This window comes from Falco punctatus, assembly GCF_963210335.1.
Source record: "Falco punctatus genome assembly, chromosome: 2".
NCBI lineage: Eukaryota > Metazoa > Chordata > Aves > Falconiformes > Falconidae > Falco > Falco punctatus.
In genome coordinates, this window is record NC_137581.1 from 17,554,403 (window position 1) to 17,570,065 (window position 15,663).

General features: G+C 36.9%; 1 protein-coding gene across 1 annotated transcript in view; it reads right to left on the minus strand.

Annotated features, from left to right (window-relative positions):
- Positions 1 to 15,663, minus strand: part of GUCY1A2 (guanylate cyclase 1 soluble subunit alpha 2) — a 178,632-nt gene that overhangs the window by 19,692 nt on the left and 143,277 nt on the right. The window contains exon 7 of the mRNA XM_080377075.1: positions 10,585 to 10,739. Within this exon, the coding sequence (XP_080233201.1) occupies positions 10,585 to 10,739 (155 nt within the window). The remainder of the gene's footprint in view (positions 1 to 10,584; positions 10,740 to 15,663) is intronic.

Sequence of the window (15,663 nt, forward strand, 5' to 3'; positions counted from 1 at the left end):
CTGAAAGTTCCAGGTCTCTTTATCAAGTATCCTCCCTGAAACTAGTTGGACTTCTAAAAAAAGGAAATTAACTCTATACATTTTGATTCCAGTAAAAAATTAAGTTGGGGTATTCAGTCCCTTGCAGCACTGAAAAGAGCAGTTTTGAGGTAATGGTAAATTCTGAGCACAGTTAGATATACGAAAGCATTCTTCATCTTTGCCCCTCCCAAGATATTTATTCCTTCTCTCAATCAATTTGAAACTCAAAAGCATCAGGGGAAAGAACCTCATTAGCTTCAGTGGATTTTCCAATAGGTTGTTTATTTAATGTATCTAAAGCTGATTTCTGGTAAATAAATCAATTAATGATTCCTGTTGCCAGGAGAATTTTCCAGGATTCTCAGCACATGTAATGGCACTCCTTTACTGAGTATTTTTCCTGGGTTTTGGCTGAGACAATCTGTGTGAATTCACTGAAATATAAAGGCATTTTCTTCCCAGCTTTTAAGTAATCAGTTGGTTAAGAATCCAACAATGTTTCTGCCTTTGAACTTCTGTGGTGGTCTTTGTTTAGCATGTGGTTTGAATGTCATAATCTATTTTCCAGACTGTCAATTTTATGATCAAAATAATGTAATCTTTTCTAAATTGCGCAAGAGTTTGCAGAAGCCTCTACAGAGAAGCTTCTTTCTTTTAATTTCTGCAATGCTTACAGTAAATATCTTGAGATTTAAAACTACAGGCTTAATACACTGAAATAACTCTTTGGTGCTTCCCAAACTAGATTTCTGTAAGCAACTGTTGAACTCTTAGAACTTTCTGAGTTAAAACTGTAAGTTTTTGCTGCAGTAATTGTTCCCCAAATTGACTCCACTACGGAGCATCTGGCCTTGCTAAAGATCAATAGTTTCCTTCTCAGAGCCACTATTATCTAATTGTAATTACAGTCATACAAGTCTGAAACTGTAATATATATATTATTTGATTCAGTTCAGGGCTGGCACTGAGTTTACTTCATAATTTGCATTATTTTCCTCATAGAACAAAAGTGCAAGTTATTAATTAAAGACCTTACTTCCACTTGTTTTGTGAATTGTAACTTGCAATGAAATGCTCCAGGAGTGATGGGTGACTAACTCATTAGTCCTTGGAAATTCCTCCATTGCTGTGGCTTGTGATAAGACTCCACATCCCTATATTAGGTGCGCTGTTTGAATCAGCCTCTCACTCTCAGAAATTGCATAGATGACCTTTATTGGGATAACATTTCGGCTTCCAAGCAAGTATGGCAGGAAACCTCCTTTACCAAATGCTAATGGAAGCTACTTATGATCGTATTCTATCCTACTTACTTTCATTTATACTTTTAAGAAAAAAAACATTGCTGGCTTTTGTAATAATACTATTAGAAAGACTTTGATCAGGACAAAAATTTGTCCTGACTGTATGGCCTGAAGGTGGCTTTTAATACAAGCCACCTGGTGTAAAAGGTAAGAGAAAAGGCAGACCCCTAGCATTCTTCTAAAGAAAAAGTTCTTCAAATTCCTTAAATATATTGGTCCTGACACTTGGTTTCCCAGGCTGAGAATGAGATCACAGTTCAGAAATTGCCTCTGATTTCTTACAGCTTTGTGTATACACTACAGAAGTAAGTTATTTGCTAATACTCAGTGTTAGCAGTGAGGACCTTTTTCTGCAGGAATGTTCCCTCCTATATTTAGGTCATTCACGATGTTAAAAATAAAACAGTAGCAGCCGATGGCCATGGCTCAGATCTACAGTCTTTTCTAGGTTGCTTGTCTTCCTTTTCATGGGTACAAAGAACTCCAAAAGATACTTCTGCTGAGCAGGTGAATGAATAGTGCAGAACTTCAGCAAGGGCAAGGCCAAGCCACGCAATCAGTTTTGCATTTCACCTCTCGCTCAGTGGAAGAGCCAGTGTAAAACCTTTTAGGTCTGGAAAGTTTCCTGGGTGGTAGCAGCCATTTCTGGTTGTTTGTCTCGCCTTGTGGACCATTCTCAGAGCATTTTGTTGTGACCTGTTGTGGAAGACTGAGGGCACAATCTGTTCTTCACTTAAGGAAATTATATGGCAGCTTAAATTCTACATAACATGTCCCCAGATTGTCCCATAGTCACAGAGTTTAGGCTGAAATGATACAGTCTGCAGCTCAGGAATATGCATATAACAACTAGTTTGAAAAGATTCCAAAGCATTTATCTAAGTGGCTTTTCCTGCACCACTTCTGTGTATTTCCCTTAAGAGCACTATTGCAAAGGATATTTTTATAGTAGGTCATTTACAGGTTCAAAACTCTGGGTTCCACTGAAGTGGCTGGATATACAATTTACAATTCAGTGCTTAAATTGTGAGGGTCGGGCTACTCAAGCTTTCCTATAAATCGCCTGGGACTAGGTCTACCCTCAACTTGTCTTCTTAGTTGCTGTTTCAGGGGAGGAAGAATTTCTTAAACACCGATTTGTTGTTGATTAATTTCAACAGATTCCCCTCCTAACATGAAATCTTCTAAAACTGTTTAAATTCTTATTCTGCCCCTTCCCTGGTGGAAATGCTGTTGTTTTCAGACAATAAGAGATGGTATCTGAGAATTATTCTATTGATTTTTTTCATTTTCAGTTCCTTCATAAAAAAAAAAAAAAAAGTGTTAGTATGGGAACAGAAAATGTGGTTATCTTCTAGTGGAAACAAGAAACATTCCAAGGTCAGGAGGTCTGTGTGTGAATGAAAATTGGGATCATATCTAGCAGGAACCCTGAAGAAGCTTTTAAAAGCTGTAGCTCTTTTGCACAGATGAAATGATAGGGTAATTATATTTCAAACTATTTTGGCAAAAAACAGTCATGTATTCATCACAGTTCCTATATACAGAAAATGAACTCACACAGATTTGTTACTACAGAATTATTTCTTGCAGGGCCCTCCATGCTAAGTGCATGCTTTCCACAATTATTCTTACTCTCTCCATGGCCATTAGAAAGCAGTATCACCTCTTTATCTCTCCATCTCTGAGAGATGTCAGACCTTTGTATTTATCACTGAATGCTGTGAAGATTAATTAATACTCATACAAAACAAGTACCCCTGCTTGCCCTCAGGCTCAGCAGGAAGGATGGCTGCAAATATTTAATGATTTTTTTTTGTGAAAAGTGGGCTAACTTGCTCCATTCCTTTCCAAACAAGACACAAGCACAAACTGAAGGATCTGTCTAAAGGGAGAAATAAGATGGTGAGAGGGGCAGCCACTTCTCAGCCTGGAGTAGACACTCCTTTGAAATACAAAAAAGCAACTCCTTCAGAAACACAAAAGATGATCTTCTTTGAGAACTTATTTTCCACAGCTAAAGCAATAAATGATTGCCATGTGCTAACTCAGCTGTAGCTGCTTTGAGAACAGCAGTGCTGAGGAAGCAGTCGCCTGGCTTCAGCATGCTCTAATACTTGGAGTTACACCATGAGGTTTAGTGGTGGACTTGGCAGTGCTAGGCTAACTGTTGGACTCTATGATCTTAAAGGTCTTTTCCATCGTTTAGGCTGGAAATTCTATGGATCTATGAGGGCTTCAGAGCACACATTGCCCATACAGTGTCTGGAAACCTTTGATACCTCCTCCCCACTGCTGCGACTAGTGCTTGCTGGACGACACTAGCGCAGATTGCCATGCCCCAGCAAACTGCAAATCCCAGCAGTTTGTTTGGCTGCAGGAGCCTAGCACACTGCATAGTTTGTAGTCCTTAGGGGTCTGCCTTTTCTCTTACCATTTACACCAGGTGGCTTGTATTAAAAGCCACCTTCAGGCCATACAGTCAGGACAAATCTTTCCAGAGTCAACATATAACGAGGAGCAAGCAAGCAAGCAACCCTGGCAGTGGTGCAGCCCATCCTGGGCCAGGATCCTCCTCTTGCTTGCCAAGCTTGCCACTTGCTGTCCCCTGACCGAAGAAACAGTTCAGGAGTATCAGCCTCCTCAGAAGAAAGTGTACAGCATCTCTACCTGCCTGCATGGTTGGCTCCCCTCGTCTTCCTCAGGCACTCCACAAAATGTACGGTGGATATACTTTACATTACAGTTCCTGGGATAAATGCCATAAACTGATATACGTATATATGTGAATATAAAATATGCATATGTATGTATATATAACAGGTATTATATAATAACCTTCAAACACATCTTCATACCTAATTACACATGACACTAATTATAGTATTTGCTGCTTTAGTAAACTATGTAACAGGAATGTAATATTCAAATAAGGTACTAACAACAATAGCCAAATATTTATTCAGCTTTGTTTTTGCATATATATACATTTTAACCTCTGTATAATGAATTTCCATGTACCCTAAATAAAAGTCATATTATGATAGGGTTTGGCAATTTGCTGAATCAGAGTTTAAAAAGTATCCACTCAGAACTGAACTTTCTTTTGGAAAAATTGTTTTGTATAGACCAAAATTTGAACAATATTTCTAAAAGAAATACAATACACTACAAGAAAGGAGACTATGCACTGCCTATCTAAATATAGTATGTACCAAGAAAAGCAAAGCAGCCAGGTCAATCCTCCATAAAATGTCACTTTTCACAGGGACAGTTATCAACAAAATAAAAGGTTCTTTCTGCCCAAACTTTTAAAGAACTGTAAAACCTGTAGTTAACCTTGTTCACATCCACCTATTGATTGGTAAGTTCGGAAAATTTAATTAATGGCTTCTCAAACTGGTTATCAGAAAACTGTCTCCTGCTGGATTGCTGAGCCCTTCCTCTGCGGCAACAAGTGGTGGTCACGTCGCCAGCTGGGCACCTGGTTTGATAACATACACCAGCTCACTTATTTTCATATGATTTCAGATGATAAATTATTATGGCAATCATTAGAAATACAGGTAGGATGCTCATAAAATACACTGCATAAAGATATGAATCTGCTATAGTAATGCCCCAAACCAGCACATTTGGTTCTAAATTTTAGTGGGTTTGAATTTCTCCCTCAGTTTCTGTGTATGCTAGGAAGACCAGGAGACTGGAAAACCCCTGACTTTGTCTGGATATAATTAATTTCATAGAGTACTTTAAAAAATGATAAAGTATGGAATTTCTTGCATTAGTGCTTTCCCTTCATACAGATCAATCATAGTAAGATTATGAAAGGGCTAGCCATGATTTTTTAATGTTATAGATGTATATCACATGCAGCTATGCAGGGTAAGTGTCTATCACTGACTTTCAATACTTTTATTTCTCACCTGCCTAAGCAGGAAAAATACTGGCTCTCTGATTGTGATATTAGAGAATTAGGCTCAGAGGATTTGTCTGAATTTGTCTAGGCATGCGCTTTTTGTAGATTTAGCAGTTGTCTAGCAGTCAGATGACTATTGCCTAAATATGTTTTAGCTTTAGTTTAGCTGTGTGGAACTGTAGTGTAACATACACTGTTAACTAATGAACAGTGATCTAAGCGTTACTCTGTGTAGAGTGAACTGTTTATGAACCTTGAATAAAAATGTAACATCACAAAGCACAAGCATGGGCGGACAGCAGCGGCCCCAGGACCGTAATCACAACTCACGGTGATTACAGGAGTGCAGCCTCGTGGACATAGATGACACTGGGAACAGAAAACCAAGAAAAACACCAGTGCATTCTGACTGGATTTTTAATACTGTAAGTATTTTTATTAATTATTTTTAAATTTTTTTTAATGTTTAATTAACAAAAATTTTGTGTCCATGTGTAAGCTGTGCTCCCTTTCTGTCCATAACTAAATTTCCTCTCTACCAATACATCTCATGAAAGCATATCTGGTGAATTGACCAATATAAATATATATTTTTTTTCAAGGTTGCCCAGAAATAAAATTTAAAATAATCTGAAAAGGCTCTTGGAGAGCAAATCCATTTGTGTGTCCATATGAGGAAGAAAAAAAAATATATATATCGATTAAAATAAAAACTATAAGAAGTTTCTAGAAATACACAGTTTTAACATACAATCCCAATAAAGATAGATGTCCATAATCCTTCTTAATTACCTAAAGGCAAAACTTCTTCTATACAACATTCCGTGAGGTAACTGCCAAAACCTATTCAAATTCTGCAGTTTTAAATCAGTTTTAAAGGCTGAGGGGCAATGTAGGCAGGCAAACAAGCAGCGACCTCACCCAGCTCAATAAGGAGGTACGCTTGGTTGCTCTCTCTCCTAAATCAGGGATACAGGCTGTTCATCTTTGCCTAAGCTCAGGTCCCAGATGTATTGCCCAGCACGTGATAATGGAAAGTGTCTGTACTCAACACTTGATGCCAGAAGCACCTTCTCCACATGGGAAATATGTGCTGGAAAAGACCAGAGGTGGAAAGAATAGGGAAATGATAATTCATTTTTAAATAGTTACTTGAAAAATAGCAACAATTATGTTTACCTGCTTTTGATAACTGCTTAGAGATCCCAAGGCATTACACTGTAATGCTATTAGGGAAACAGGATGAATGTCGGTATATTATATTAATATCTGATAAACATCATTATTCAAGGCTGAAACAAAGAATTAAAAAATACTTAAACTCTCTTCAGTGCTGAAGAAGAGTCTTATAAATTTCACTGTACTTCCTTCCTGAGTATGGAAAATAGGGCAATTTTATTCAATCCAGGGTAATGCAGATAAATAAAGCTTGGGCTGGATTTGCCAGTTTACTAAAGGAACAAAGATTGTGTTATTCTTCTCCTATTCCTTCCTGGTCATGTTTAAACAGTGATCAGTCTGGGATCCTCTGCTCCAGTTTCCACATGTTTCACTGGAAGTTTTACCAGTGATGTTTCAGTGCTTTCATTTTACAGTGCTCAGTAATTCAAAGCAAATGAGGCTCTGTAATCCTTCAGTTAAAAGACCTGTCTGAGTCAAGACAACAAGATATTTTGAACAGAAGCGAGCCCTTACCCCCAACGGATTCAAAGGCCACCTTTGGAAAAGGTGCTGTTTCACACCGCAGAGCTCTGCCCAGGCAGGTGTAACTGGAGCAAGGCTACCCCAGGTTCACTGCTGCTGCTAGGCAACACCACCATCTTACAATTTTAGACTCTGATTCTTGCATAGGCAGATTATGGGCTCCCAGGGAAGTGTGTGAAACCAGTAATAGGCATTCTGAAGTGTGATTACAATTTGAATGCTGATGACACTTTATAATGCATAATCTGTACTGTAAAATGAAAACTGATAAGTATTAGACATGTCTCCAGTATCTGCATGCTTTGTAAGCACAAAACTTGTATCAGAATTTTCATCCGGGGCATGGTAGACACAAACACATAATGATAAATGCCAGTAGTTTTAATTAATTGAAAATTCTGTTATTTTCACACTGATTGCAGAATTATCTACTTTGGAAAGCATTGCTTCTTAGATAATAAAAATATTAACTGAGTACACAGAAGCACAATATGATCAAATAGCAGAATTTGATGGAATGTTAGGTCAACTAAAAAGACATTTCAGTTTGCAATGAATGACTTTATTTGCACACAGCAAATTATACAGATGCATCAGATCACTGCCTGTTTATTTGGATAGTACCAGTATATTATGTTTAAACCTCCTGGATCACCTTCAGAAGCTCTGAACAATTCTGCCCCATAGAGTATTTTGTAATAGCAGTCTCTCCTTGGCCACTGTGTCAGCAGTGTCATTTCTTGACTTCTTCCCTGTCTGTTCTCATGCTTTCAGCCATGCCAGAAGGTACGGTTTGAAATAGTCTAAGTTGCCCCACACACATTAATTTTATTTTCTCATATAATTTCTGACGCATGTAAAATAAACTTGTTCCTAGCTTTTTCATAATTACTTGTACCCATTCATCTTGAATGATAACTGCCTCTCATTTGAACGTGTATTTTCTTGTCATTTCTGCTTCCTTTACCTGTAAACATTTGCCTAGCCTGTTACCTGCACTTAAAGTTCTCTGAATCCACCACTGAATACGTTCACAAATAACAGCAGATTTTTTATATAGTGCAATAATCCAGATAACAAATACAGATCATTCTGTATTTTGTTGTGTTTTGTTTTGCAATTTTACTTTACAGCATTACTGCATCAGCCATTTTTCTACTGTCTTCCCTTTTTGAAAACAACTGTCTAAGTCTGTAACTTTCTGGAAGGTAAGCCCAAACATGATCATGTAAGGTAACAGTTTGGCCATCCTGAAGCAAATGGTCCTATTCCTACTGGATGTCCAGGATTAAAGGGAAGTGAAAGAAATTGTAGCCCCCTTTTTTATACAACCTGGAAGGTATACAGGATGATAAAATCGACTCACATTGTGTTAGTTAGGTCTTGGTATGAATGCTCTCCAAACCCAAGTTACCAGCATTTGACTTGTTACAGTATGGTATGACCAGTGGCAGCCAGGTAGAGGTGAGACACAAACAGAAGTTGTCTTCTCTGTGCTACAATGTAATTGGGAGTCAGATAAAGGGCAGCACAAAAGCATGGATTTCTAACAAACTCTATATACAAGCCCTCAAATTGGCTTTCAGAACAGACTTTCTACCAGCAGTGTGATGAAATGAAAACTTAAAATCATAGAATCATTTGGGTTTGAATTGGAAGGGACCTGTAGAGGTAATCAAGTCCAAACCACCCACAATGAGCAGGGACATCTACAACTACATCAGGTTGCTCAATAATGACCACAAATTTGTTGTGGCACAGAAGAGGTGCCATATCACTCTCATAATCAAACCTAACAGCATTGACACTGGTACACTGAAAGTGACTCTGGCTCCAAAATGCCAAGAAAAGAGTTTTGTGCATCACTGGACCCACAAACACTCACTGCTATTATTTCAAACTGTGTTTTTATTAAAATAATATGAAACTGTCTAGCTCATCAATTTCTGCTCTCAGGGGCACAAAATTGAGCAACACCATAGCCCTGAGTGGAATCAGCTCCCTGAACCAGATTTGTGAGAACTAAGATCTCTCTTCTGAAAAAGTATGGACTGCACTTTCAGAATATCTCAAAGACCTTCTCAGGTTGGAGAATATCCCTTTATAAGAACTGTTCCTGTGCAAGAGAAGTTCAGGTCCCTGTCACAGGGCCTTTTTTTGCTATGATCACTTAACCTCCATTTGCATAAAATCAACACCAAAGGCCCTGCTACTCTGTAAATTTAACTGGGACATGACTGGGGAACAATCTTGTGTTCACTTTTCAAACAACATCTTAGAGGGTTTCTCTTATTCCACAGTGGAAGACCAGGAAGCAAAGCCACTAGAATACTGTACCTGGAAGGTCCCAAAGACAATTTATTTTCAAGCAACACAGAGTTCCAAACAGCAATTTCCTGTATTTTTATTGAATTTATTTTTATGTAAATGAACAGATTTTCTATACCAAATAGTAGGTTGGGTATGTGTTTCTCTTGCATGTTATCAGACAACTATATGAATCTGCTTCTGTTAATGTTATGATTAAAACTGTTCAGTTTTTCTCCCTCTTTTTCATTTGGCTACAATTGCTCCATTCTGTAAACCTGATCTCGAATGAACGGGCTTTTCAGAAGAATGTGATTTTATTCACTAGTCTTAATAACTTTTAACTTTAATTTCTGAGCGATTTATATTTTAACATATCAGATGCTTCAATTCTTGGATGAAGAAATTCCATTTAAAACTGTAATTTACATAGATAGCTATGGAGGAAAAATCAATACTGAGATTCACAGTTCTGTATAAGAAAAAAAAAAAAAAAGAAAGAAAAGCAGTATGTATTGTTTGAACAATTGCATACAGATTTACCACAGAGAAACAGTCCCAAAACCTGAGCAAAACCGTACCTCAGAAAATTACTTCAGATACAGAACATTGGAAAAAGACTAAGATTGAGATCTCCTGCCAAAAAAGTCAGTACGTCAGTAGTAATCCAATCAACGGAAATTCTAATAGTCAAGCTGTCAAACTTGAACAATAAGGAACACTTTTTTTATTTAGGAGCTGTTCCTCATAACCAGATTTAATCAAGCCTTCTCTCTATTTGCATAATTTCTTCAGAGAGCTAAGGATAATGCTTTGCCATTTTCAATCTTTTTTCCTACATCAAGAAAATGCTTCTATCAAGAGACTCTTTACAGTGCTAAATAAGAAATTTTGCTTCAAGAAAGCATAAAAACTCTTTGAAAGCTTGGCCTCACTGGCAAAACTAAAGACTTTCTTCTGAGCCAATGGGAATATTCTTCTCTCCATGAACTATGTCTACCAGGTAGAGTCCAAATCCTCAACCTAAAGATGTAATAGTGCATAAAGTTATGGTGTTTTGGGAGACATCTCCCACTTCTTCTGTTACACATTATTTTAGACAGGAGTGGTTGGCCTTCCTGTTATACTTCCTCACCACCTCTGCCTGACTTCTTTGCTCATTCTGATGCAAACCTGAACCCAACAGTTCCATGCAGCACCTCTTTCCAGTTGTCCTGGTGCCCTGCTGACTTTCTGTTGAAGTTCATGTGTTGAGGACACAACATGTTACAAGATCAAACTCAAAACAAGCTGAAATAAAAACAGCATGAAAAGGCTAAGAGGACTTACTGGTATGTGGTTGGACTGACGTTGATGCGGCGTGGGTGACTTCCTGACTCGAACTTGCTTGCAAGGGTGACATTGTTCCCGAAGAGACAATAACGTGGCATTCTTACACCAACGACACCAGCCAGCACCGATCCTGAGTGAATGCCTATCCTCATCTGGAAAAATACAAGATCCATGTCAAGTCTTTCTGTCTTGTGCTACCCATGGTAATCTTATTAGCCTTTATTTACAAGCCAGTTACAGCAACCATTTCAAAGAAATAATAAACCAAAGAAGAAAGAATAAAGTGGAAGAAAACAGGCTCTCCTATTTCTCTAGCTTATATTGGATGCAGTTAAAAAGCAGAAGAACAAAACACGTTTATCTGTTTGCTAAAACTACTTTCTTCTCTGTGCATATTTGGTGGAGACTACAATAGTCAAAACAAGAATCATGAACAGAATAGGATGGGTTCCCCAAGAGTTACTGCAGTATCAGCCACCTAATTACACAAATAGATACATTAAAGAGGGTTATTTTTGCCACCACTTCTAACACAGGCTTTAAAGTAAAACCCACATTTTCTCAAGGAGTAGTCAAGTGGAGTGAATGAATATACTACTTTTATCTTTTTTGTATTTTTTTCTTCCAAACCGCTCAAGGTCTAAAGTCTTTTTCAATTTGTCTGACTGAGAGATATTGCAATGGTGAAGATGCTGAAGATTAAAGCACCAATGATTTTAAAAATAATTGTGTCCCTCTCAAAATAAGAAGGAAAAAATCCCCAGCAAATTAAAAACGCCACGTGACTATTCTAGCAATCATACCCTGTAACTGACTGAGATGTGGTGATTACATTGATCTGTAAAGCTTGGAGCCACCATCCAATTTTCTTACAGAGTGAACAATCAAAGAGAGGTTTATTCTGTATAAATTTTAGCAACCAATTGGGTTTGCCAAGAAAATAATTTTTACAGGTAAGAAGCTCTTTTTATCTTGTTAATTTTACAACATTAAAAAATGAAAAGATGATATTTATATCTTCTGAGGATACTCTAAACTCATAGCAACTGGACTGCTGCAAAACATGAGATAAACCAAAGAAAATAAAGAGCAGGTATTAAAAAAGAGGGTCTGATAGGGTCTGAATGAGTGACAACTAATACTATGCTGAATATACTTTGACTTACTTAATTCACAGTTATTGCATTGTGCTTTTTTAATTTTTTTTATTTTTTTTATTTAATTTTTAAAAATACAGATTAAAAAAATCCTTATTAATTTTTTTTTATGTTAAGACAAATGCCTGCATTATATAACCTTGGTGTCCCTGAAGTTCTAAAAACATGTTGGACCCCATATCATTTCACTGACCATAGCTCTTTCCATGTGTCCAAGACTTTTACCACTCAGCTAAGCACCATTTTCATTTTGTTCATCTTTTATGCTACAGCCAATGGGTATAGCATTATATCTGCTATACACTAAGCCCATGCGTAACCTAAGAATGTGATGTTCTGCATTCAATGTGATTGTACTTGTAACATTCTCACAGGCAACATAAACCCTTCAATTTTCACAATAATGCTGTTAATTATGGACTAGGATTAAAAAATAAATAAATCTGTGAATAAATAGCACTCACATTTAACTGAGCTTTCAAATCTTTACTCCAAAGGTAACTACTGAAATCCTTCAAATACTCTATCCTATTGGGTGGGGAAGCACCCACAGGCTTGCTTTGTCTGTGAACATCTGTGCAAACCCATCACATTATTTTGGTCATATTTCAGGTCATGAAATATCCTGCTTTTGCCACAAGATATGTTTAAATTCCATTGTTCATTTCCAGTGAAAAAATTGCTCCTGCAGTAAAGAAGTGAGCAAACAGCCCTTCTGCATATTAATGAGGTCAGAACCTGCCCTCATCAAAAGATTATAAGCAGAAAGGCTTGCTCACACAACGGCAAGTATGCTGTCAGCTTTCAATAAATACTGAAAAACATATTTATATTGTCTTGTTTTTGTGAGATGGGAGAAGGATTAGTTATTTGTACACAATTTTAAGAACAGAACTAATGCTACCTATTTGTTCAACTACTACTTTGCACATTCATTTCAGAATCACAAATAAGCCACTTGCTGTGACCTCTTCTAGGGTGTATTCAATTACATGTGAAGGCCAGATTGAAACTGTAACAAAAAGCACTAGCTTTGTTTTGCTGTTGGAAAGTGGAAATGAGAGCATACAGTAGAATGGAAAGAAAAACCGCTAGCAAAATATGTACTAAGAAAATAAAATTTACATTTGCAATATATGCAGCGAACGCTGAAGTAGTTGGCTGTTTTTCTGCTTTCACTCTTGGAGTGCTTCCTTTTACGTGTCCACATAGTTTTCTATCAGTCAGTGCTTAGTAAGTAAGTAAGGAGGACTTACAAATGATTTTCAAATCCATCAGGATTTCCAAATTCTCAATAGCAAAAGTTTAGGCTCTCTTGAAGAACCCAGACCCCACCCACACAGTAAAAGCTTTCAAGATCTTTTCTCACGATTGTCTCAAAAAGACACTGAGGAAATAGCCTTTGTGGTTGTGACTTTTCTGCATGTGCCAAGGAAACCAGACGTTATACTGTCAGATTTGCTGAAACAAATACAAGCTGATATACCACCATTAATATAAAATATTTTCCTTTACAGGGTAAGGTGAATGCAGTTAAAGCCATGCCAACTAGCATTGAAAAAATAAGGCTATAAGAAAAAAAATATATGTAAAATTTCACTACATAGGTTGGATTTTCTGTGAACTGTTTGACTTTCAGAAGTGGTGAGAAACAGCTTTTCTATGTAATATAGTGTGTATCTAAAGAGACTTAAAACCCCCTTGGTTTGGCTGAGTATATAACATTATGCGTTCTGTACCACCTTTGATTTTTTTAAAAAAAACATGCTCCTACAATAAAAAAAGGTAGATGTTCTCACAAACACAGGTTAAACTACATAAGAGTACTGATGCGAGTGTCAAAACCTGAAGTTTTCATTGGCTGCAAGAAAGTTAAGGTTTTCTCTTTAAACCGCAGAGATAAATGACTGATATGAGACAAAAGTACACCATGAATGACTTGCAATAAAAGCTCCACTTCTGCTTCATTATATTGTTCTCTACAAGAAAAAGCCTGCAACACTGATGCTATTGCCATGAAGTATTCCTTAGCATGTATTCTTATATCAAGAATAACGATTATATCAGTCATATATTGCCTTTTTGTGAAATATGCTTTACATAAAATTGTCTTTTCAAGATTTTATTTCATCTGCAGATAACTTCTTCTGGCTTTTTCCTCACTGAGTTGAAAAGTGTTGTGCTAACAGTTTAAGGCTTTTGTTTCACGAAGGAAAAAAATGTGTGATTAAATTAATAGCAACACAACACTTATTGGAGTACAACCGCCTCTCATATTAACTTTGCAGCAAAAGAAAATTTGCCTAGAGAACTAGACTTTGAACAATAATAAATTATTTGTATCTGGTTATAGTTTCCAAGCTATGTTGTATATACACTTACCAGTGCTTTCCCAGAATAGTTACCATTAAAGATTATTAGTAACATCTGAAATGCAAATTAGATGGCAACACCAGATTGCATTATTTGTCTATCATAACTACATTTATTAATATAAATTCTTTAAATATGTGTCATTTACATTATATGTATATTAATTATCTTATACTTAAATTGAGCATTTTTAATAAAAGGCAAGCTCTTTATCTGTGCTGTCTCCTCCTTTATCTGTCCATATTTATCTGGCTAATGATAAAAGGGCAGCATATAACTGAGACTGAAAGTTCAGAAGCATTATGCGTATGAATGGAAAGACAGCTCTTTGGAAACTATCACAAAGAGAGACAGCTGTGAAAAAAAACAACAGCCAGAAAATACCAGACCCACATAGTTAAGGATTGGTGAAGAGATGGAAAAAGGCAAAGACATTTTTAGAGCACAATATTGGAAGGCACAATGGGGAATGGAACATGAACAGGTGTAAAAAAGAGCAGGCGACCTGCAAGAGGCCTTTTAGATAAAGAGGAACAACTTGAACTAGCTGCAATAGAAAGATTTAGAGTGGAAAACGACAGGGAGAAGAAAGATTAATTAATTTGATCTTTGCAGCAGCTGTGGTAATAGTGAGGTGGAGAAAGCCGATGTGAGTGTCAGAGGCATAAAAGAAAAGCAGCCTGCACTGATCAGCGGAGGACAGGAGAGAAGACATAGCTATGTAAAAAGGAAAAGAAGCTTCCAAATATTTTAAAGAAAATGTAGCAGTACCTGGATATTGCCTACATGATAAGGCATAGGGAGCAGAAATGGCTAATACCTGAATGACAGGAAGGATAGTGGTTTTGTATAATAGGGATAGATAAAGAAGGTTCATGAGGAAAGATAAGGAGCACAGGGGCTATGGTTATCCTCTGATGGGGAAATGTGCCACAAGCGGTATCAATGAGAACTGATAGTCCAGCCTGGACTGAGATTGAAAAGTCAAGAACAAACAGGAAAAAGGATGATCAACATAAGAATACTTTGTTTTTTTCTGAACCAAACATTCCATTAATGTGTTTTTCTCATGTATGGAATCTCAGAAGAGTTGTTTGTTAGCTCTTTACACCTCCTTATTGCCAAAGCATGTTTTTTTCTTTAATAGATAAAAGTGCTCAGTTTTGTTTTGTTTTCACCTGCTGTGCAGTTTCCATCACTTTTAATTGCCCCAATACCTTCTTAGGCACCCTATAGAAAACTGCACTCTTTCATCAAAATAAAGCCTATTCCAAGTGAGATGAAAATAAAAGCAACATTGAAAACTTGCAAGCCATCCACACTCACTTTACAGTGAAGAAGCAAAAATACTTTATAAAGTGAGTAAAGAAATGCAGAGGCATGCCTGAAGTAAATTTCATCATTGCTAATTTATTCCTTAATAGCTTTTTGTTAATCAGTTTGCTTACAACAAGCAAATCCAGTAATTTGCTTTATGTTCAAAGCTCTTGAGCTTTTTTTCTTTTGAAACCCTGTTGAAAAATGCATTTGCCTTTCACTCTCATTT